Source organism: Salvia splendens, chromosome 3 (assembly GCF_004379255.2).
Source record: "Salvia splendens isolate huo1 chromosome 3, SspV2, whole genome shotgun sequence".
Taxonomy (NCBI): domain Eukaryota; kingdom Viridiplantae; phylum Streptophyta; class Magnoliopsida; order Lamiales; family Lamiaceae; genus Salvia; species Salvia splendens.
Window position 1 is genome coordinate 41,499,172 of NC_056034.1, and position 23,148 is coordinate 41,522,319.

At 32.8% G+C, this 23,148-nt stretch overlaps 6 protein-coding genes and 1 pseudogene across 7 annotated transcripts; 6 read left to right on the forward strand and 1 right to left on the reverse strand.

The window, feature by feature from the left end:
• The first annotated feature begins 1,684 nt into the window (after window positions 1–1,684).
• LOC121794048 (major allergen Pru ar 1-like) lies at window positions 1,685–2,516 on the forward strand. Its single transcript, XM_042192056.1, has 2 exons — window positions 1,685–1,915; window positions 2,005–2,516. Exons 1-2 carry the CDS (start codon window positions 1,732–1,734, stop codon window positions 2,304–2,306), a joined length of 486 nt encoding a protein of 161 aa, XP_042047990.1. The 5' UTR covers window positions 1,685–1,731; the 3' UTR covers window positions 2,307–2,516.
• A 699-nt stretch (window positions 2,517–3,215) lies between these two features.
• On the forward strand, window positions 3,216–4,010 carry LOC121795356 (annotated as a pseudogene).
• A 1,989-nt stretch (window positions 4,011–5,999) lies between these two features.
• LOC121797476 (major allergen Pru ar 1-like) lies at window positions 6,000–6,839 on the forward strand. The gene is made up of 2 exons (XM_042196238.1): window positions 6,000–6,251; window positions 6,381–6,839. Exons 1-2 carry the CDS (start codon window positions 6,065–6,067, stop codon window positions 6,680–6,682), a joined length of 489 nt encoding a protein of 162 aa, XP_042052172.1. The 5' UTR covers window positions 6,000–6,064; the 3' UTR covers window positions 6,683–6,839.
• A 2,025-nt stretch (window positions 6,840–8,864) lies between these two features.
• Window positions 8,865–9,928, forward strand: LOC121797477 (major allergen Pru ar 1-like). The gene is made up of 2 exons (XM_042196239.1): window positions 8,865–9,111; window positions 9,425–9,928. Exons 1-2 carry the CDS (start codon window positions 8,925–8,927, stop codon window positions 9,724–9,726), a joined length of 489 nt encoding a protein of 162 aa, XP_042052173.1. The 5' UTR covers window positions 8,865–8,924; the 3' UTR covers window positions 9,727–9,928.
• A 1,141-nt stretch (window positions 9,929–11,069) lies between these two features.
• On the forward strand, window positions 11,070–16,616 carry LOC121797478 (signal peptide peptidase-like). Of its 2 annotated transcripts, none has more exons than XM_042196241.1 (12): window positions 11,070–11,144; window positions 12,402–12,496; window positions 13,010–13,125; window positions 13,217–13,368; window positions 13,479–13,564; window positions 13,930–14,057; window positions 14,234–14,284; window positions 14,448–14,534; window positions 14,629–14,698; window positions 15,152–15,288; window positions 15,403–15,480; window positions 16,347–16,616. In XM_042196241.1, exons 2-12 carry the CDS (start codon window positions 12,457–12,459, stop codon window positions 16,416–16,418), a joined length of 1,017 nt encoding a protein of 338 aa, XP_042052175.1. In that variant the 5' UTR covers window positions 11,070–11,144; window positions 12,402–12,456; the 3' UTR covers window positions 16,419–16,616. The 2 variants fall into 2 exon arrangements, with proteins under 2 accessions (XP_042052175.1, XP_042052174.1); XM_042196240.1 differs by lacking the exon at window positions 11,070–11,144 and adding an exon at window positions 11,634–11,769.
• Window positions 16,617–17,362: 746 nt separating this feature from the next.
• Window positions 17,363–20,641, forward strand: LOC121797044. The gene is made up of 8 exons (XM_042195780.1): window positions 17,363–17,599; window positions 17,941–18,062; window positions 18,512–18,586; window positions 18,650–18,717; window positions 18,901–19,026; window positions 19,495–19,539; window positions 20,020–20,261; window positions 20,330–20,641. The coding sequence occupies exons 1-8, from the start codon at window positions 17,363–17,365 to the stop codon at window positions 20,462–20,464; spliced, it is 1,050 nt and encodes a 349-aa protein (XP_042051714.1). The 3' UTR covers window positions 20,465–20,641.
• LOC121796096 (major allergen Pru ar 1-like) lies at window positions 20,624–21,533 on the reverse strand. The gene is made up of 2 exons (XM_042194832.1): window positions 21,273–21,533; window positions 20,624–21,136 (listed from the first exon to the last, which is right to left on the reverse strand). Exons 1-2 carry the CDS (start codon window positions 21,454–21,456, stop codon window positions 20,835–20,837), a joined length of 486 nt encoding a protein of 161 aa, XP_042050766.1. The 5' UTR covers window positions 21,457–21,533; the 3' UTR covers window positions 20,624–20,834.
• Window positions 21,534–23,148: the final 1,615 nt, after the last annotated feature.

Below are 23,148 nucleotides of genomic sequence, written 5' to 3' on the forward strand. Positions count from 1 at the left end.
ACTCCCTCCGTCCCCAAAAAAATATGCACTTTGGGTAAAGTACGAATTTTAATTCTAAATTGGTAAAGTAAGAGAGAAGTAGAGAGAAAAAGTAATTAAAGTATTATTAGTAAGGAATGAGTCCCACCTTATTAGAGAGAAAAGAGTTTTCAAAATTGGAAAGTGCATATTCTTGTGGAACGGACTAAAAAGGAAATCGTGCATATTCTTGTGGGCCGGAGGGAACATCATTTAATTTAAACTAATTTTGACCCACATATTATTACTCTTGTATATAAAATAGTAAAGAAATTCACATTTCACTAACTTTTCCCACCTATTTTTCTGAATATTTCTTAAACCCTCGTCCCCAAAAGAGATGAGACTCCTAGTAATCTGATGTCTCTGGTTCCTCCTTGAAGAATTTGCACCTGTCAAATTAAAAAAAAACCAATGAAATTAATCAGTTTGAAGAATTATGGAGAATTTTGGTGAATCGGACCAAACCGTCAATTTTGGCCTAATTAGAAGCGAAGTTAATATTTTTATATGCACAAGTAACTTTACAGGCTAACTTCAAACTAATAAATCAAATTAATTTGGTTGGCATAGCAATATAGTGGTCCAGAGGAATGATATGTGAGTACTATTTTTTATGTGTGTACTCTTCTCAATTCAACGTTGTTCATTTTAATTTTATATATTTAGTTTGATTCTAATACATTAAAAAACGTTATTGAAAATTTTGACTTCACAAAGTTCATAAAAAGCAAAGCTTGATTTGTTATTTTATTAATTTATTTAAAATTATAGAGAAAGAGAGCGAATGAGTTTTAATTTTTTTCAATTTTGTGAAATTAAAAATTTTAATAACATTTTTTAATGTATTAAAATCAAATTAATATATAAATCAAACCGAATAATACTAAACGTGTTTCAAACGAGAGTGATACTCACATAAGATAGATAACATATCATTCCTCTAACGATTAATATCCGAACTAGATCCCTATGTTCAATCTATCGTAATATAATCTTTAAATTAAATTAAATACTACTATTAATTACTAGTATTATATAAAAACAGTGCAATTAATTTTAGTATATAATATACCAGTAATCTAAATATGCGGCTGTGAACGAGATCGTTGGGCACTATTAATGACTAACATATTATTTTATGGTCAAAATATGCGGATATTACTAAGTTTATTATAATATGCGCAAATGGAAAATACTGAGTATTGATCGGATAATTATAAACAAATCTGTCGCTTATATAAATTATTTTATAACCAAAACAATAAAATATCGTCATCATAAATGCTAGTTTTTGCTCCAAACGGCTGAATTAATTGAAAATATATTTACAAAAAGATTCTCTTTTTTTGTACTAACATGTAATACTACTCCATAATCCATGAGATCACGTCAGTCCAAAAGATAAAGCTTGAAACTTCGAAAAACTGATATATGATAAAATTAGACCCGTAACAAAATTCTTGAAAGAAAATTCTGCGATATTCGATTAAAAAACGGTATTTTTCCTTCATCTTGATTAGCCTTCTAGAAATTAAAATATCGAATTAAATATGTCAAAGTCCTAGGAAATTTCAATAAAGAATGCCAACCAAAATTGACAGATTTTATCCACATCTTCACTATAAATAGGGTGATTGGTTCTCCTATTGAACACACACTACTCATAATTTCCTACTCTTCATTGATCTTATAAAGAGAAAAAAGAGAATAATGGGTGTGATTGTTGATGAGCAAGTACTCACATGTTCAATTCCACCAGCTAGGTTTTTCAAAGCTTTCTTTGTTGATTCCCACAATCTAATGCCCAAGATTTTGCCAACAGTTTTCAAGAGTATCGAATACACAGAAGGCATTGGTGGACCTGGATCCATCAGGGTGCTTTCGTTCCACGAAGGTACATATGTGATTTTATTATTATATGCTAGCTTAGATATATGTGTGATATAAGATCAAAGCATTCATTTTTGGCTTATGGTGAAATAGGAAATGAGGTGAAGACCATGAAGCATAAGATCGAGGAAATTGACGAGGCAAACCTTGTGTACAAGTTCAGTATCATCGAAGGTGCTAACATGGGTGTTGATTTTGAGTCCGTCAAATGTGTGAACAAGGTTGAAGCTGGTCCGGATGGAGGTTGCGTTCTTAAATCAACTGTCACATACAACACAAAAGGAGATAACGAGAATGTGATTCAAGAGAGTATCAAGAAAGCCAAAGAGGGTCTTGTTGGATTCTTCCAAGCTGTTGTGGGACATCTACACTCCAACCCTGATGCATACAACTAATTGAAAAAGCAAGATTTCAAAGAATAAAGATGGCCTTTTGGTATATTAAGTGTGTGATATTTCGTATGTTGTGGGTTTCTAAATTAATTGTGTGATTTTCAAATAAAATTTTGATGGCCATCTAATGTCCTTTTAATGTTTGTGTGAACACAGATGTTATATTGTACTTGTACCTTTGAAAAATGATCAATAAATCATTTTACTTGAGTATATCTCTTTCTATGAATTACATATATGTACCGGTTGTTCTCTTAGTTTCATGGTATTCGGTGATTGAATCGCTAGGCTATAATACTTCAATAGTATTTTTTTTATAATATAATCAATAATATATTAATATCTATTAAGTGTTTAGATAAAAAGACAAGAAGTGAAATATTGATATCAATTTCTAAAGAATATCAAAACATATTTTACTAGTATCTGAACAAAAAGAAAAAAATCCCTAGTCTAGGAGAAAATTTTCCGTACTCTAGAAATACCACATGACCTAATGAGTTGGTATGTTCAACAAATAACTATTTGACAAATGGAACTCTAAAAAAGTCATATTCCAACCATAAAGAACTATACATGAAAAAATTAATTTAAATCTAAATTCAATTATTTCTTTAAATTATAGAAATATCTCCAAAATATTTTAAACCTTCCTCGTATCATAAAAGATGGTTGTGTAAAAAGGAATTGCAATTAATTTTAATATACAGCCTGAGACCAGGTCTAATTTAAGAGTGTGGCGCTGAACGAGAACATAAAAGAATAAAATACTTTGAAATATAAAAGAACAAATCATGTAAAAGTCATAGGAAATTTTGATAAATAATGGCAACCACAAATGACAAATTTTATCCACATTCCACTACAAATATGGTCATAATTGGTTGTTCTCATATTGAATACACACAACTCAATTAGTTCCAACTCTTCATTGATCTTATAATACAAGTTGATTATTTCCTTAGTAAGAGAAAAAAAAATAGAATCATGGGTGTGATTGTTGATGGGCAAGTACTCACATGCTCAATCCCACCAGGTAGATTTTTCAAAGCTTTCTTTGTTGATTCCATCAACCTATTGCCCAAGATTTTGCCTACAGTTTTCAAGAGTATAGAATGTATAGAGGGTAATGGTGGAGCTGGATCCATTATAAGTGTTTTCTTTCTACCAAGGTACATATATGAGACTTAAAAAAAAATTATGTTAACTTAACTATACAAGTGAATATAAGACCAAAACATTCATTTTTGGCTTATGGTGAAATAGGAAATGAAGTGAAGGTCATGAAGCATAAGGTCGAGGAAATTGACGAGGCAAATCTTGTGTACAAGTTCAGTATAATAGAAGGTGCTAATATGGGCGTTGTTTTCGAGTCTGTCAAAAGTGTTAATAAGGTTGAAGCTGATTCGGATGGAGGTTGCATTCTTATATCAACCGTCACATGTAATAAAAAAAGGAGATAATGAGTATGTGATTCAAGAGGGTATCAAGAGATCCAAGGAGAGTCTTGTTGGATTCTTCCAAGCTGTTGTGGGATATCTACACTCTAACCCGGGATGCATACAACTAAAAAAATAAGAGTTCAAAAGATAGAGATGACATTTTTGTATATTGTGTGCAATTTCGTGTATTGTGAGTTATAAATTATTTGTGTGATTTTCAAATAACTTTTGATGGCCATCTTATTTCCTTTTGATGTTTGTTTGAGCAATTAATTATACTTGTACCTTTGGAAAATGATCAATAAATCATTTTGTTTATCTCTTTCTTTCACTAAAATTATTTCTGTAGTTTGTTCTTTGGCTTTCTTGCATTGGGTAATTAGATTAAAGAATATAAAACATCACATATTCACCTTAGCAAATTTTAACAATACCTAAGGTCCTTGATATAGTACGACAAAGGTTTAGATCTGCAATTGGCACAATTTGTTAGTGCATCAAAACACATCAACTTTAGCATTGAATGCACTAATTGTCCCAATTCTTTCTTTTTCTTACTTTCCACTTTTTTCATCTTTTTTATATTGTTTTGTATTTAGACTAAAATATTTTTTAAACTTCAATTATAAATATAATAATTACAATTTTTGTTACTAGAATAAAATGATCTCCTAAAATATTTAAAATTCTAGTACTAATATAAGCTTTAATTAACTATTTATGAAATCATTAATTATAACTAACAACTGAAGTTAAAGAAAGTAGGGGTAACATATTTTTGACCTGATCATTTTATTTTAAGAATATTATAATTAACAATATCATAATAATTTTATTACTATGTTATTAGGGAGTATTTAAAAATATAAAATTATGTGCATATGTTGAAAAATCTTGTGCATTGCAATTTGTGCTGTGATTCTAGAAATCATCTAGAAAGAGTATTTGCCTGACAAAATTACTTGCAGCCTCTCATTTTAACTAGTTTGGAATTAAATGTTTTCAATCAAATGGTATTGCTAGTCAAGGTCATTGTTACTAGTCAATAAAATTGACTCTAATAATAGAAATTCCAAGTATTATTAAAGGGATGAAAAATATATTTTTATCAATTTTCTAGACGTTCGACCATCCCGATATACTCCTTCCATCCGTCATTAGGAGTCTCATTTCTTGGTGGCACCGGTTTTAAAAAAATGTTTAAAAAAGTGAGTGGAAAAAAGTTAGTGGAATAAGGCCCCACTTGTATATATTAGTTTTAAATGAAATAGGAGTAGAATGAGTTAGTGGAAGGTGAGACCCTATTACCATTTATGGTAAAAGTGAACCGGGACTCCTATTTGTGAACGGATTAAAATGAAAAAACGAGACTCTTATCTGCGGACGGAGAGAGTATTTTAAGAAATTTATCATAAATAATCACATTTATTGGATAAGATGTGTCACGGATAGGCTAACATGATAGTCCTCCGTCCCAAGTTACTTGAGTCGTATTCTATTTTGGGTTATCCCAAGTTACTTGAGTCATTTCTCTTTTTGGCTAAAAATAAATCATCTAAGCACATTTTTATTCTTTTTTTACTCTCTCTTACTTTATTCTCTCTTCTACTTTATTTAATTCAGTAAACACAACTTTCTTAAATTCCATACTGAAAAGAAACGCCTTAAGTAATATGGGACGGAGAGAGCACATGGAGTCAATCAGATATGGTGAAAAAGATGTATTTTGGAAGACAAAGACGATAGTCACGAAAAATTAATAGCAGTAAAATGAAAAAAAAAAAAAAAAAACCAAAAAGCAGGTAAGGCTAAACTTTTCAATATAAACTGATAACTATTCTAAAAATTGAATTTAATACTCTTATCGCTCTTTAGACCCCTACTCTACCTAACCAGTATTGCATCAAAAGGGGTTAACTAATTTTATAGTTGGATTTTAAGGGCTAATTATATTTTTATTGTATGTATAAAAAACACGATCTCTGATTCTCTAAAATGTGTAGAAAAATGAAGAGCTTTTAAAAAAAATGTGCAAATTATTGGATAAGCTTGTCATAAATTCAAAATAGTTTGACTGGAAATCCGTAAGTTGTCCAGAAGAAAAGAGGACAAATGCAAACCCATTAGGTAAAGAATTAAATGCTAGTACTATAAATTAATTGTATAGTTAATTGAGTGATATGACAATTTTAACCTTGCCTACACCAATATATATAGACGGCCATTTGTTCCACCACAAATCAACTCACTCTTTCTCCCTAAGAATTCCAGTTTTACTATAACTTTCTTCAGTTGTTAGTTTGAATTTATTTGGAAATCATGGGTAGTGTGATCGTCGACGTGCTACAAATCAGCAGCTCAATCCCTCCGGCAAGACTGTTCAAATCATTCATTCTCGACTCCGACAACCTCATGCCCAAGGTGTTACCGGGCTTCTTCAAGAGCTTCGAAACAGTTCACGGTGACGGCGGCGCTGGTACCGTCAAGTTGATCACTTGGGCTGAAGGTACCTACTCTTTATTTACTTTGAAGGTTCAAATATTTCATACATTTGTCGAGGGTAATATGGGTATAATAATATTAGTAATGAAGGGTGTGTTTTAACCTTAAAAATTCATGTATTTCGCTCCAACAGGAGACCAGATCAAAAGCGCAAAGCATAGAACTGATGAGATAGATGATGCAAATCGTGTATTCAAGTACACTCTGGTCGAAGGTGGAGCTCTCGAAGATGATTTCAAGCTCGTCGCTTATGACATGAAGGTTGAAGACGGTCCAGATGGAGGGTGTGTATACAAGGTGACTAGCAAATACCACACCAAAGGAGATAACCACAGTGTGATACAAGAGAAGATCAAACAGGGACATGAAGGAGCTAAGGCATTCTTCCATGCTGTTGAAGCTTACCTCCAAGCAAACCCCAACGAATACAACTAAATTGGAAAAATTATAACTAGCCTCTGTTAATTTTATCAGTTTTAAATAAATTATGGTTGGTTTTGTTGAGTTATGTGTTGTCACTTTTTCAATAACATGGTGTGGTATGTGGAAGAATGTATTGATAAAAGTATATTAAATTTAGTTTGTCTTATTATATACTCGTTTATAATGTTTAATGTTCCACTGTCTTTAAATCTTACTAAAACAACTTTATTTTATATTTGTGGAGATAATATATTAATGGGCAAAATAGAACAGTTGTATACAAATTATGTGCACTTGTTAAAGATACAATATATTGCTCTAAAATTTCCTAAATAGTACCCCCTCCGTCCATATGTAGTTGAATCGTATTTCTTTTTGGATTGTCTCGTTGTAGTTAAGTCATTTCTTTTGTTTTTTTAAGCAAAAAACAATGTATTTTTTCTCTTACTTTACGCTCTCTTCGTTTCTCTCTCTTTTTCCTTTTCTATTTTATTCTGCCTTCACTTAACTCACTTTTAACATATTTCTTAAATCTCATGGCAAAAAGAAACGCATTTACTATAAAGAAACGGATAATACACTAATACTATCGAACAGTGAAGTTAATAATTGGGTCGGATATATTAGCTTTTACGTGCAATAGTATCTAGTTGGCTTCCAATACTCTTTGTGTCCTGCTTAAAATGAAATGTTAATTCATTACTATATTTTTACATTATTTTATGCGATGCCATCATGTAAATTAAGTGAAAAGATAAAAATGAAGAGAGAGATGATTTTATAAAATATGTAGTACAGTACTATCACTTTAGATTGAATATTTCAAAAAAATGTCTACCTGTTTGAATAAAGTATTCACTACAAAATAAAAGCTCTTTACCGAGCACTTTTTGTGTTTGGAAATTTCCAAGCATTTTGCAATTGGTGGATGTGGATCATTCTATATGCTATAAGCGCCTTATAATATTTTGGATTTGCAATATTCTTTTAATAACCATTATGTTTAGTATCTCTATGTCCGCCACTAATTGTCACACTTTGACTCGACACAAATTTAAAAAATGTACTCATGATAAAAAGGCAGTTGAAAAAGTGAGTTGAATGTGAGTCCTATTTTTATATATTAATTTTTCAATAATATATGAATGTAATGAGTTAATAGAATGTGAGGTCCGTTACCAAAAATAGTAAAAAATAAATGTGGCAAATATTGGCGGACGACCATAAAAGAAACTAGAGATAACTAATGACAAAAAAAGGAGTATATTATTTGTAGAACTGATACTTAGTTTTTGGGGTTTTGTTTTTGACAAGAACCGTGCCTTTGTAGTTAAAGCGGAGTATGAAAACTAAAGAATAAATTCATTTTCAGTTTCACTCGTTCAAAGGATATAGATAAAGCGAGCACATTCGTGTTCACAAAGAGCTTTGTTTTATGGTGACTATTTAATTTTTAGAGAGATACATATGTTGTGTTACTTGTTAGTTATTATTATACGGGTTTTCGATGTTGGCATTCGTCAATATACGAGAAATCCTCTAGAAAGAAAAAAAAATTGCCTATATTGCAGCCTCCCTTGTTGACCAATTTGGTAATAAATTTAGTTGGTTCTCAATATCCTTTTTACTAGTCAATAAAATAGACTTATTCAACAGAAATTCCTATTTTGGAATGATGAAAACATAACATTTTTATCAATTTTCTAGACATATATTAGTAAGTTGCGAAAGTTAATTAATTATGATAAATAATCATATTTATTAGATAAGACATGTCCATTGACTTAGAAAATTGTGTCTTTGTGAGATAGGATCTCGTGATAAAAAGTTGTCATCGTGTTGAAGGGTGTGACATGAGGAATGAAAAAAAAAACTATACTATTGAAGTTTAGGTGGATAAGTAGTAATAAAAGAAATAGGTAGAGAGATGACTGACCATTTAGAAAAGTGTAAATTAGATAAAGTTTGTCATAAATTCAAAATAGCTTGACTGGAAATGACTACTTTGTCTAGAAGAGAAGAATTCAAATGCAAACCAAAGAGGTCCAGATTTATATATATATATATATATATATATATATATATATATATAATAAATATAATTGTATAAGGGAGAGTAATATGACAATTTTAACCTTGCCTACACTATATATAGATGGCCATTTGTTCCACCACAAATCAATCCAATCTTGTTCTCTAAGAATTCCAGCTTTATAATTTTCTTGAGTTGTTAGTTTGATTTTATTTGGAAATCATGGGCAGTGTGATCGTCGACGTTCTACAAATCAGCAGCTCGATCCCTCCGGCAAGACTATTCAAATCATTCATTCTCGACTCCGACAACCTCATGCCAAAGGTGTTGCCGGGCTTCTTCAAGAGCTTCGAAACCGTTCAAGGTGACAGCGGCGCTGGTACCGTCAAGCTGATCACTTGGGCTGAAGGTACCTACTGTTTATTTATTTTGAAAGTTCAAATATTATATACATTTGTCGAGGGTAATTTGGGTATAATATTATTAGTCACGGGTCAAATGAATGAATTTATGGTGTGACAATCACTGCCTTTAGATAATTCATAGATTTGGATAGAAGTCTTACCGTGTTTAAATGAATGATGGACCGAGATTGGATAAATCAAACATCAATAATATTGAAACATAACCTAATCGATCTTGATATATCAAATAGAAGTAATTTATACTCCTATATAAAAAGTAGAAAATAACTTCAATATTCTTGTATTTCTGTCAAATAGGGGGCCAAATCAAGAGCGCAAAGCATAGAACTGATGAAATCGATGAGGCAAATCGTGTATTCAAGTACACTCTGATCGAAGGTGGAGCCCTCGAAGATGATTTTGAGCTTGTCTCGTATGACATGAAGGTTGAAGACGGTCCAGATGGAGGTTGTGTGTATAAGGTAACTAGCAAATATCACACCAAAGGAGACAACCAAAATGTGATTCAAGAGAAGATCAAACAAGGACATGAAGGAGCTAAGGCATTCTTCCATGCTGTCGAAGCTTACCTCCAAGCAAACCCCAACGAATACAACTAAATTGGAAAAATTATAACTAGCCTCTGTTAATTTTACCAGTTTTAATTAAATTATGGCTTGTTTTGTTGAGCTTTGAGTTGTCACTTTTTCAATAAAATGTTGTGGAAGAATGTATTGCTTGAAGTTTATTAAACTTTGATTTGTCATATTATATACTATATGAATACATAATGTATAACTCTTGTAGTTGTTTTCTTTGTTATATTTAATGTTCCAATATCTTAAAATCTTATTTTACAAACATAACTTTATTTCATATTTGTGAAAATAATATATTAATTTGCAATATAGACAGTTGTATTACGTACAGTTTTCAAATTGATATACACTACATTGCTTTAAAATGTCTATAAATATGGAGTAGTTATTATCACTTATATCGAATCATGAAATTATTTTGTGAAGTAATAAGGGCAAAATAGAATAACTTACGTATAAATTACTTTCTATTCCGAATTAATGCTGTATCCAAATTTTAGATAGAGAGACTATTATCTACTACTTGTTAAATTTTCAGAAAATAAATGGTTTTGAATTTAAATTATTACTACTACTATTTTATAATTTTGACATTTTAAAGTATGTTGTTGGGAAAATTAATGAGGCATGAATATGATAATATGTCAAAAGTTAATCGATCGGAATTTAGGCGTAGGACCAATTTGTGTGCCAAATTTATGAATAGTGATCGTAACATAATTTTTGCCTACACCATAAATGGCCGTAGCTTCGGATTAATTTTTGTGTCATGCTTCCTAAAACGCCTTTACATATATATATAACTAACATATACTATTAAAATCAAAGCAAAGTTTCATTTTTTCTGAAAGTTTTTCAAAAAGTGCCTATGTGCCAAATTTGGTGAAATCTTTTTTTTTCTCCTTCTTGAATTTTTAAAATAGTAAGTAATAAAAATAAGTTTAAAACCTTATTTTAGGGCCCAATATAGTGGATTCAAAACCCAAATTGCATAAAAATTGGATTTTTATTATGGTAGGTGATGTAATGTGGATATTTTGGAGGTGGATTTTTTTCACTTTTTGTAGTAATTAATAAATAAAATAGATAATAAGAATGCTTACAAATAATAATAACATAAGATATATAATTTATCATTTTTCTATGTGGATTGCTATATATAATTATGGCAAATGAAATTTACAGCATAATCTATTTTCAGATTTCTTACAATAGAAGAAATTGTAGATTATTCAAAATTTATTGCAGTGAGATGAGCAATTATCTGATGTGGCAACATGTTATTGGGAGAATGACCGTTCAGAGACGTGGCTCTAGAATGCCTATTTATTGATTTTTCTTTAGTTTCTTATTTCTACCGCGTTAAAAAAGAGGAAACTGATTTTTTTTCTGAGTGAAATTCACACATACTGGAGGTGTCAAGCGTTCATATTTTGCAGGTGTGTGACAATTTATCTACTGAATTTGATTCTAATTATGTTATCTGTGTTTATACATGTGTTTATGCTTTCCTCTTAATTTCTTGATGATAAAATATTGTTTTTTATTTAAAATTTTCTGTTTGCGAATTCTTAATCAGAAACATCATCTTCCAATTTACAAAAGAACTAAGTTCATTTCTGAACAGTTGCAAATCACATAAAAATTTGTAACCGTAATTATATAAATACTCCATAAAACACGTAGTAGTGGTTTATAATTTGTGTATAAAAAATTATAGCTCATACATAGATTATTTCTTACGAATTTTAGTCGACTAAATTTACTTATTTGAACTCTGTTATCAGCATAAATATTAAATATATCTATATTTTTAAAATTCTAATTAATTAAATTAAAAATTAAAAAAAACATTTAGTTTGACGAATTACTACTCCATTGAAATGCAATAAATGAATAATAAAAACAAAAGGCCTAAAGTAAATAAATAAATAAATTTCCATTTCTCTCCTCTCTCACTCTCTCACCGCGGCCGCCTCAGCCTGTTTTCTTCCTTATTCTCGGCGGACCGACCACCGCGTCAGTTCCCCCGCCGTGGACTTGTTCTCGCCGTGTTCTTCTCAGGTCAATTTTTCTTCGCCGATGTTGCATCTTCTTCTCCATCGGCGCTTCTTCTTCCCTTCTCAGTACACTCTTTGTTGGATTTTGTAGTGAGATCTAAGATTTCGAATTGATAGATCTTAAAATATGAATAAGAAGATTTGTGAGATATCGAATTTAATGTCAAATTGTTTGAATTTTGCATTGACTAATGGATGTTATGTATATATTCGTGGAAGTTTATTGATGTATTGTGATCTGTGATGTGTAGTTCACACCTCGAGGTTTCTCTCTATCAAAGGCTTATTTAATCTACTAATCGAGAAAGACAATTTTTGTTGTCATTCCTCAACAGCACTGTGTTATCGAGAATACTCGGCTCGTTTAGAATCTAGTTATGGTGATCATACAATGCACAATCAAGTGATATTGTCAGCTCTCGAGATTCATGTGCCAACTATATCTTTTATACTTAAGACAACGTGTTGTTAGGGTTTAGGTATTCATGCATGTTTATAGAATAAAAAAAGTGGTGAGCAGAAATGAGTGATGATTAAACATGAACTTATATGGTATAATGGTGTCCTGGAGCTCAAATCTTATGTTCCAGTGCTTTATTTCATGTTATTAATACCTCATCTTGCATATTACAACAGACACACTGTGACACTATAGATTGAGGGACGATTCAAGTTTTCTGAAGTAATTAGAATGAAGAACCATGAGCGCCTTGCTAATTTGGCTCTGGCAGGTATGTCATTTTCTGTTTCATTGTGTTTATATGGTCTCATGAAAGTGAAACCTGCTGTCTTTCTTTAATTTCTGTACCACCAAATGAGAGTTATGAACTTAATTTGAGTTGAAGTGAAAGTGAAGATGGGTAGTTTGCCTTAACCTCATTGTTATTTGTTTTACTGGATGAGTGTTTTGTGGAAACTTGGTTGACATTCCTCAACTTTTATACTATGTACTTGTGGGAATATTAATTTCACTTTATTAACCCCATCATATTTTGTACCCCAACTTGATGCAGTGGCTAGTCCTAAAATCATCAAGGATAATTTTATAAGCTATTTCTTCCTCTGGATTTGGGAACAACTTGGTCAGAGAGTGTTGTATATGTATTCCTAGGCACTAATGTTTCTTTGAACTTCCATATTCATTTTCGTGAAAATGTGTATTTGTAAACTGTGTAGTGTGAATAAGTTTACACATCGTGGTATCTTCTTTTGGTACATTCTGACCTCATGCTTTATTGTTACAGCTTTGACCCTTGCCCCACTTGTTGTGAAGGTAGACCCAAATTTGAATGTCATTTTGACAGCTTGTCTAACTGTCTACGTGGGATGTTATCGCTCTGTTAAGCCTACTCCGCCATCAGTAAGTTGGATTCTATTACATTTCCATCTGATAAAACATGTGGCTTGAGCCTTGAGGAATATGTTATAAATCACAAAATTAAATAATTCAGGAAACGATGTCCAACGAACATGCCATGCGGTTTCCATTGGTTGGGAGTGCAATGTTGCTGTCACTATTTTTACTTTTCAAATTTCTGTCAAAAGACTTGGTTAATGCAGTTTTGACGTGCTATTTTTTTCTACTTGGGATTGCTGCACTAGCGTAAGCCATTCATACGGATTATATCTCATTTAGCTTAGTCATCTTTATTGGTTTATCTGGCTTTATTATGATGTTATATTAATATTCCTTACTTTGTGTAAACTTTGTAGGGCAACACTGCTGCCTGAAATTCAAGGATTTCTACCCAAACCATGGAATGATAATGTTATTACATTTCGTTTCCCATATTTTAAGTGTATGAACTTGCCAATAACTTTGTATTGTTTTTTTCTATCATCTAATAGCAAATTTATGGTTATCTCGTCACAATTTTCTCTTGGGAATCCCCAGTTTGCTGCTCATTTCATTTCGGGTATTCAACCAAAGATAATACCCATATATCTTAGTTGACTTGGATTATAGTTTAGAGTTGTATCTTGGCTGTTTAGTACCAGAATAGTTTTCTAAATTAAAACATTCATTTTAGAATGCGAGTTATATTTTTTATACCCAAAAAGGTTATGGGAGCAATTAATTGTAAACACTGGAATACTGTTTAATCTTATCGACATTTTGTTGCTTGTAATATGCTGGCATTCTTATTTATATATTTGTTCGCAGCTTTGGAGTTTGAGTTTACAAAATCACAGATAATTGCTGCCATTCCTGGAACCTTCTTTTGCGCTTGGTATGCTAAGCAGAAGCATTGGCTAGCTAACAATATCTTGGGGCTCGCCTTCTCCATTCAGGTTATAACACATTACAATAAGTGATATTTTATCTCTGTGCATCCGACTTACTATATGACTCTTGTGGATTAAGCTGGTGCACATTGAAACTTGAGATCTTAAATCATAATAGTAACATTTATCTGTAGGAGTAGCTTTTTTTGACCATTTTCATTTCTTCTACATAATAATTTCAGGGAATTGAAATGCTTTCACTTGGCTCGTTCAAGACTGGAGCCATCCTACTGGTAAGTATATATTTTTATAAAATGAATGGCTATCACATAACCACCTAGCTTCTCAACTCCATTTCTCTATGAGCCTAGAGTGAGATTTTGGATTTCTTTTTCTGGCAACTATTGTTTTCTCCATTCCCTTCTGTACTTAATGCATATATTCTACCAATAACAGGCTGGGCTTTTTGTGTATGACATATTCTGGGTCTTCTTCACCCCAGTTATGGTTAGCGTTGCGAAATCTTTTGATGCCCCAATAAAGGTGCATACTTGAACTTATAACTTGTTTTACTTAGCTTGGCCGTTCCTAGTTAAGACTCAGAATTTTGAAAACACTAATACTTTACTTATTGCAGCTTTTGTTCCCTACATCAAATTCTGCTCGCCCATTTTCAATGTTAGGACTTGGTGATATAGTGATTCCTGGTATGAACTTTTCAGTTTCAGCTATTGATTAATGATTTGGAGTACCTTATTGTTTGTTATCTACTTGCACAGCAGATTTCAATAATGTGCACATGAGTATAGCATCACACCATGTATTTTTTTCATTTACTAGCAAAATGGTATGTGGTGTGATTCATGTAAGAGTTATGTATTTGAATAAAATAGTTTTATATGCATATATATGTATATAGATGACAACTGTAGATAAGTGTTATTACAATTTTGATTAATTTAGATATCACAGTAATAGATAAGAGATACTTCTACTATTTAGCTCTGTTACTTCTTTTTCATGTTTCATGTATATAGGTGGCTTGGAATGGGTATATGACTATTCTTCCTTTGTTCATTTCATAGGCATTCTTTGTGTATGAGTAGGACTGAATTACCTTCTAGCTCAATCAGTAGTTTAATTTGGCTTGTACTTTTCAGGGATTTTTGTAGCATTAGCTCTTAGATTTGATGCCTCAAGAGGGAAGGACAGCCAATATTTTAAGAGTGCTTTCCTAGGATATACAGCTGGTCTGGTCGCCACAATCATCGTAATGAACTGGTTTCAAGCTGCACAAGTGCGTAATCTCCTTGAAAAGACTGGATTTGGCCCAAAAAGATCATTTTCATTTATACTATACTTTTTACTTAATCTTAGTCTTTGTGTTTTTCAATTCTAATTAATTGTCCAGCCTGCTCTGCTCTATATCGTGCCTGGTGTCATTGGATTTTTGGCTGCTCACTGCATATGGAATGGTGAAGTTAAACCCGTAAGTCAGTTATTCTTTTGATTTTTATTTTAGTACAATATTAAAACACCCTCCATTATGGTGTATTTCATGTTAGTGTCGTTTCTTTATTTTCCGAGGAAGGTAAATTTGCATATAAGCTGGTCAATTTAGAAACGTGTGACACTATATCCAATGCGGACTTTCTGATACAGAGTGATAGGTTGGTGGACCGTGAATTCTAGAAAATGTCTGGCATAAGTAGCATAATGAACCGACATCAGAATAACTTGGCTAAAAAAATAGGACGAAATTAAGAAAGTAAATGGACAACTCCTTCCAACAAGGGAAAGCCCTTTTTCCTACAAGGAAAGCCTCTGCCACTGCCGTTCAACTACAATGGTAGATAAATTAGTAATATCTCCAACTTCTAGTCTTATTCATGAAAATAATAAAGATAGTGATAATGGTTGCATTAAAACAACTCTCTACTTTCACAGAACTGTCATTTATTAATGATAATGATAATGGCTGCATTGAAGATTCACCACTCCCCCACCCATCCACTTACTTGCCTCTTCAATACACACCAAAGTTGGGGGTGTATCACTTTCCTTGATGTTAAAAGAAGTATTTAGAAATGGATTATATGAGTTCCACCTAAAGAGGTGGAATAATGATTATTATTTGGGATATGGTTTTATTTATTTTAACCGTATCCTACTTTATATCTACCGAACTATCTGTCCTTCAAACTGTACACCCTCATAGTAAACTTGCTTTAAGAGTTGTCATTTCTATTTCTAGATTCTGGAGTTTTACATTGAATTTTTGGCCTAGCATTTTTGTTTTCTTAAGATCTTCTGAGTTAGTCTCATAGTATAATATGAGTTCACTAATTTATGCAGTTGTTGGCATTTGATGAATCGAAATCAAAATCTGAAGAGACTGATGAAGACTCTAACAAGAAAGCAGACTGAGGCTTGGTTGGTAGACGAGACGCAACTTACAGACATGGCTGAAGACTTTCGTAGTCGACTAACTTGAAACAGATTGTTATACCTGATCTTTGTTATTAGCTAAAAGCGTATTAGCCCCTCGTACCCTGCCCAGGCCGATATAAGAATTTTGATGTGAATCTATGACCAGATTATGTTGAGGCTTTTAGATATGATCCATATTTGGTTTGGGAATACTACAAAGAAAAGAAATAGAAAACATAATACATATACATCTATTGTGTTAATGGGTGCAGATGGGAGAAGAAATATTGTGAACTTAGGGCGTATTTGAGACTTTTACTGAGAAATGGCCTAATAGACGAGATGAGATAAACAATATAGGCCAAAACAAAAGAAGAATACTACTCCATGATAGTGATTTCTAATTTGAAGGTATGAGATGTACTATAAATAATTAATATTATAAATAGTCACACATTTAAAATATAAAATAATAGTAGTACAATTTGCGTTCGGATAAATTTACTCGATATGTAATTAATAATTATACAAAAAGTTCAATACTTTTAGATAAAAAACGAAAATGCGCAGAAGAGAGGTTGATCCTCATTCTAATGCTGACATAGATGCCTTTTGCCACAAAACCATTTAAGCTTTTATATAAAAAGATCACAATATATTACACCATTAAATAATAAATTTTGGGTATAAAGTTGTATCTCTTATTTTTTTTTATAGACAAGATTATAAATTAAATACATATTCGAGACTTTTACTGTTTGATCAACTCGTATACACATTGTTCTCCTTTTTTTATAGATGGGTAAAAGATTTAGAGCAACCCCAATCGTCCGCCCGATGCATCGGGCGTTCGGGCGGACTATCGTCCGCCACTGTAGCCATGCGGACGATAGGCCTCTCGACACACGGATTTCAGCACGGATTCGTACGAGCTCTCTGACATGGAGCCGTCCCCCACCCGCCCCTCCGCTCGAGGTCACACCCCCGCTGCTGCCACCGCAGCCGGCCCCGCCTCCCCCGTCGTCGCCTCGGCATCCGCGCCCAAGGAGAGGAACAGACACCGAGCTCAGAAGTTGCCGCCTCCGGAGGTGAACGAAGAATTCTCCCCAGGGAGGACGAACTACAGCCTCGAAGAAAGCGTTCTTTTGACGAAGTGTTGGGTTGATATGTCATTCTGTGTAGGTTCTAGAAACAAATGAGACATGTACCTTGACTTTCTCCGGGCATACTACAACGATGTGGCAATATTTTAAAAATCATACTGCTATTTTAACATACACTCGAGAGATTGTCCACTTGACCACTGAATATTTTCTCCCGGTCTCTAGTCCTGCTTTAAAAATCGCTTCTAAACTAGGGTAGTTGAGAATCGATAAATCCAAAATTTTCAAAATGATCTGTCATTTTATAATGAAAATAAACTCTCCCTACTTCACTAATTTTTGCCCATTTTGGGAATTTTACCGCAGGAAATTGGTAACTGATTTAAAAATTATTTTTAATTAACTTAACTAATTAGGTTGATTTTAACTTCGCCGTCCGCCTCTTTCACAGCGCCACCCGTCTCCTTCCACACCTCCACACTCTCATTCTGTGCCGGACCGCCGGTGAAACTTCCCGTTCCTCCTCCTCCTTCAGCATGTAAGTAGCAGACCACAGAAGCTTTTATTTTCTCTGGTCAATTTTTTTTAATTTAAGGAAAAGAATAATTCAGGCATGCCTCTTAATTGGCACTTGATCGAGTATATATATTTTTTTCAATGTAAATCATCAATCTCAAACCAAGTAGCAGATCCATGGATGTTTGTGTTGGTTGCAATTCAGTATGGTGTGCCTAATTTTGTTGATCTTGAAATGTTTTTAAGTGTTGTAGAGTGTAGATTTAAGTTTTTGATCATGATTGTCTTTCTGTGGAGAATTAACTTGCATTACGAATGTTCTACTTATTTAGAGAAACTCCATCGAGTATAATTACATTTCTTTTTGAAGTAGCTATATTATGTAGATAGATTAGGTAATCTTGTAATGTTATGTAGGATACATTACAGAGCTATCTCTTATCTGTGGAGTAATCAACTTTTTCAATGCAGAATGGGAAATGAAGAGCATGTGCAGCGAGACTCCAAGGAGAAAATCAGTGCTATATATTCAGATTTCATGATGAAGTAATTGTATTTTTGGTCATCTTTTGGGTGTGAATCTCAATAATCACCCTTTTTTGATGCTAGGATTGCACATTTTGATGGACTAAGGTGTACGGCTAGCTGTGTTCTTGTCCGCTTCCAGCAAGCACTTGGTGGGTGAATCTGCTTGACTTGGTTGTGATTTTCATAACTCGTTCTGTTCCTAGTTATCTGCAACAAGAGTAGCAATTCGAGAGTTTAGCAACTTGATTCCAATCTTACTATTAATAATTGATGAATGATGTTAGATGGTAAGCTCAACAGTTAATATTGATCTACCTGACCTGGGTTCTTAGGGAGGCCTCCAATCGATAAGACATCTACATTGGTGGAGCGCAATGTTAATGCTCATGGATCGAGAAAGGTGATGTCTTATTTTGAAGCTGTATTTTCCAACAATCATGACAGGGTACAAAATGTGGGTAAGTGCAAGTCTATTAGAACTTTCATCTGATATATACAACCAATTACCAAATAGTACTCCGTATATAGTTTATTAAATTTATGAGTGAACTATTTTTGTATATTTATGTTTAGGTGAGTTATATCTAGCCATTTGGTGTCTCACAAGTAAACAACTTTTCTCACACCATACTGACTTTATGTTTAATTCCATGATCTTAGATGTATGTATCTTTTATGTTATGTATGTGTATGATTCGTAATCATATTTTTTTTTCATAAGATTAGAAGTTTAAACATCTAAAAATCAACATAACAGCGTTCACAATTCAATCTTAAACTAAATATGCCAGATAGTAGAGCTAGATATCTTTTGAACTATCTTCTTTCTTTGATTCTTGTTGTATTGTAATTGCCGTTGGGTTGCTTGGTTTTGGTATTGCAACTCAATCTTGTTGTTTCTCTTGATAATTTTGGATATTGTGCAGAAGTGCATACACACCATCTTGGACTTCAATACTACATAAGTAGAGGTAGTTCTTTCTCAGATTTTTTTATTGCTTGGGATCTCTTTCAAGAGAGAGCTGTTATAAGATCTCAAAGCTGCGCAATTTCTTATCTTTATGACCTTTTGTATTTGCAAGGTCATTTGTATTATGCAAGTGTGAAATAACAAGCTTTCTCTTGAAAGTCAATAATTCATGGTTATCCTCTTAGCCGTGTTATATAAAAGAACCTAAGTGCATAATTTTTGGAAAGTCATTGGGTTAAAAGTTCGTGTGACTTTTACTTATATCAGTACTACGAAAATAAAAAAATATACTTTTGCCACATCTATCTCTGTTTTCTTCAATAATAGTGTTGGGTTTTGGGTTAAGCACGTTATTCATGTAGTAATCAATTTGCATGAAGATTATATTCCTTTCATTTGTTCTACACTGCAGTAGCTATATTTTTTTGGTTGTGATTTTCTGATTTTAGCTAATTTCTGCAAACCAAATATGATGCTGTAGCTAAAGATGTTCTCGATGAACTCGAATCCCTTCTGGGAAAGGCAGCATCTGTCGTGCAAACTTCAAACGATAACAACAGAGTAGATAATAGCTCCAACTCAGTTTTATGTATTGCTTCAACTGAGCAAACTGCAAATGAGAAAGATGAAAAGTGTATTGTACAGGGAAGACCGGATCTTGCAGACTCTGGTAGTATGATGGCTATCGTATACAGTATGTTGAAACAAGACTACACAATGCAGGTACACGTCCTCGTCTTTAGCTCTCTGCAACGGTCACAAAACGTTTCTTGACCTATCGTGCTTTGCAGGCCCGAATTGTGTGCTCCCTCAGCCACAAGTTTTCGCAGGAAGAACTGGAAATCTATTGTCAGATGTGGTCTCTGCGGCCATTTGTAGACGACGACATAATGCGTAAAGCGTGGAATTTTTTCCCTGGACGCTGAGGTTCACCGGCGGCTCATTGGAGTGTGGTGTTTGGTTGTATGAAACTCTTCTTTTGGTGAAGGTGAAAATCTCTTTCTTGTGTTTTTCCTCTGTTCCTCATTTCTAGTTTGGATTTGTATATCAATTTATTGGATTTAAAATAAATTTTTTTAAATGAATTTATGGCCTTCCAAATATCTTGAATTATTTCATTGCAATCAATACAATACATTATTATCAAACCAATTACATTCAAACTGCGAAAGGACAAAAGTGCCCTAGCCAACAAAAGCATAGAAATACTCACACACCTTTTACATATTCAAACAAATACCTTCAAACACAATTATTCCACTCAATTTGATATTCCATATATTTTTGGCATTTGATTTAGTTGTATTCATGGGGGTTGGCATGGAGGTGAGCTTCCACAGCATGGAAAACACCCTTTGCCTTCTCTTTCCCTTCCTTGATCTTCTCCTCAGTGATGCTGTGGTGGTCGGTCTTGGTGTGGTACGAGCTGCTCGTTTTCACCACGGAGCCACCATCAGGACCAGGTGTCACCTTCACGACATACGAGATCGACTCGAGCTCGTCGCCCAAAGCATCGCCTTCGATCACGCTGTACTTGTAAACAAAGTTGGCCTCATCGACTTCGTCCACGCGGTGCTTGGCGAACTTGAAGGGACTGTCTGTACATATGTATAGGATGGCATCATTAAAATACAATGGAATTTAATTTAATAGAATAGGATTCATAATTAATCTGACTACGAGAGAAACTAATTTGACAGTTTCTCTCATAGTTAGATTAAAACTAGTACATACTGTCGCCGAAGGTGATCAACTTGATGGTGCCAGCTCCGCCATCGCCTTGAAGGGTTTCGAAGCTCTTGAAGGCGCCGGGGATGACCTTAGGGATGAGATTGTCGCCGTCGAGGAGGAATGCCTTGAACAACCTGTGTGGTGGGATTGTGGTGACAACCTCATAATCGAAATTCACTACACCCATGATATTAATTATATCTTTGATTTAAGAAAATAATTAAGTTTAAGCAAAGAATGAAGCAAATGGAGTTGTGTGTTTAAGATTTGTAACAAGAGGCCTTATTTATAGGTGAATGAATAGATGGTATCTTTATCAATATTTCCACTATATTTTTGTCCATACTAAAAGTCTTCTTTGCAGTGCCAAGAATGCAGTTTCACTATGTGCATGTGAAAGTGAAGTGTTCCATTTTCAAATTTTTCATTTTCTCAAAGTTTCAATGAAACTACCTTTCTTTTGCTTCTAGAAAAGTTAATTTTGCCTGTCATATCATGGTTATTTCAGTATTCTTTTTCAAATGCATTTATGCTATGATAAAATTTCTAGGAGTGACACTGACTATAGTTATAGTGGAGACAGTGGAGTACTTACTATTTTTGCGGATAAAATACTAGTCACTTTATGATGATCAAACCATTTAAGATGATTAGCAAATTAATGTTAGTATTTTTTTCATTAACGAACTTAACATTCAAAATACGTACCTCCGCCTTATCCAAAAGCAAAAAAGCAAACACTTTGTAAAAATTATTTGATAATTTTACTGAAGTGGAGTAGGTAGAAATAGCTAAAATAAAATAAAAAGTAAAAAAAAATCATGCAATCCTAATTTTTTGTATATTAGTTTTGTGGGACATGGAATAAAGTTTAACAAATGCGAATCAAATTAAAGCCGCCTCAATTATTTATTCCCCTATTGCATGTGTGAACAATACAAAAACATAAGTTTAATGTTTACCAATAACTAATTCTGTCCTCACCTTTATGATAAAAGTAATGGCAATGAAAATATGTCACTTATATAGCATGATGATTGATGAAGAATTATTGAATATTCACAAATAGCTCGGACACATCATTAGTGTCCTTGTCCGGCTAAATTAATTGTATATAGCCTCAAATGTGTCTATCTACATGAGGATATGAATCTGAAGGTTAAAGTAGGCTCAATAAATCAGATAAGCAAAACCAAAATATATCAACCAAAAATTATATCAGTCGTGGTGATATTGAGCCAGGAACTGATATAGAATCGTAAATAGATATGTCACTACAAAAAACTTATAGTATATTTTAAAGATACAAAAATTGAGACGCTATTACTATCATTTGAAAATGTTTAAAATAAAAATAATTTAGGACGCAAAAAAAAGCGTTCATAAGTTGAGGATAAATTATCTTAATCTTTTGCTTTTAGAACGCTTCTATTTGTCTTCTAATTTTATTGAGACACCAATAATAAGAACACTTTATGAAGCATTGATGATATAGTTAGACACATAAACTAGAGTCCTTAATAGCATTAAAAAGCGTCATTAACCTTTTTTGTTGTTGTGGTGCATTTTGTGATATCAACTAATATTAACATATTTGCATTGATATGATTTTATGTTTTAATTTTAAAAAGCAGTTCCAAAATTGAACTATTTCCTATAAATATAAATATAAATAATAAGTCAAGATTTTAAGCACATAAATTTTGACCAACGTTCCTTAGCCAAAAATCCATGTGTAATTATGGAGGCAGATTTTTTTTTTTGACAAGTTGTATTTTTATGTGAATTCAAGAATATTAGAAGAATTTAATTTGATTTGATGTGGGAATAGGAGTTTTCGCATAGAATGACTATTGATTTAATAATTTCATAAAAATCC

Excerpts from the sequence above, each read along its gene's own strand:
- LOC121794048 (XM_042192056.1), top strand. The coding sequence starts at position 1,732 with ATGGGTGTGATTGTTGATGAGCAAGTACTCACATGTTCAATTCCACCA. Across the intron at positions 1,916-2,004 it reads GGTGCTTTCGTTCCACGAAG|GAAATGAGGTGAAGACCATG; the intron begins GTACATATGTGA and ends ATGGTGAAATAG.
- LOC121797476 (XM_042196238.1), top strand. The coding sequence starts at position 6,065 with ATGGGTAGTGTGATCGTCGACGTGCTACAAATCAGCAGCTCAATCCCT. Across the intron at positions 6,252-6,380 it reads GTTGATCACTTGGGCTGAAG|GAGACCAGATCAAAAGCGCA; the intron begins GTACCTACTCTT and ends TCGCTCCAACAG.
- LOC121797477 (XM_042196239.1), top strand. The coding sequence starts at position 8,925 with ATGGGCAGTGTGATCGTCGACGTTCTACAAATCAGCAGCTCGATCCCT. Across the intron at positions 9,112-9,424 it reads GCTGATCACTTGGGCTGAAG|GGGGCCAAATCAAGAGCGCA; the intron begins GTACCTACTGTT and ends TCTGTCAAATAG.
- LOC121797478 (XM_042196241.1), top strand. The coding sequence starts at position 12,457 with ATGAAGAACCATGAGCGCCTTGCTAATTTGGCTCTGGCAG. Across the intron at positions 12,497-13,009 it reads TGCTAATTTGGCTCTGGCAG|CTTTGACCCTTGCCCCACTT; the intron begins GTATGTCATTTT and ends TTATTGTTACAG. Across the intron at positions 14,535-14,628 it reads CTTTTGATGCCCCAATAAAG|CTTTTGTTCCCTACATCAAA; the intron begins GTGCATACTTGA and ends TACTTATTGCAG.
- LOC121797044 (XM_042195780.1), top strand. The coding sequence starts at position 17,363 with ATGGAGCCGTCCCCCACCCGCCCCTCCGCTCGAGGTCACACCCCCGCT. Across the intron at positions 18,063-18,511 it reads TCCTCCTCCTCCTTCAGCAT|AATGGGAAATGAAGAGCATG; the intron begins GTAAGTAGCAGA and ends TTTTCAATGCAG. Across the intron at positions 19,027-19,494 it reads TGACAGGGTACAAAATGTGG|AAGTGCATACACACCATCTT; the intron begins GTAAGTGCAAGT and ends GATATTGTGCAG.
- LOC121796096 (XM_042194832.1), bottom strand. The coding sequence starts at position 21,456 with ATGGGTGTAGTGAATTTCGATTATGAGGTTGTCACCACAATCCCACCA. Across the intron at positions 21,137-21,272 it reads GTTGATCACCTTCGGCGACA|ACAGTCCCTTCAAGTTCGCC; the intron begins GTATGTACTAGT and ends ACATATGTACAG.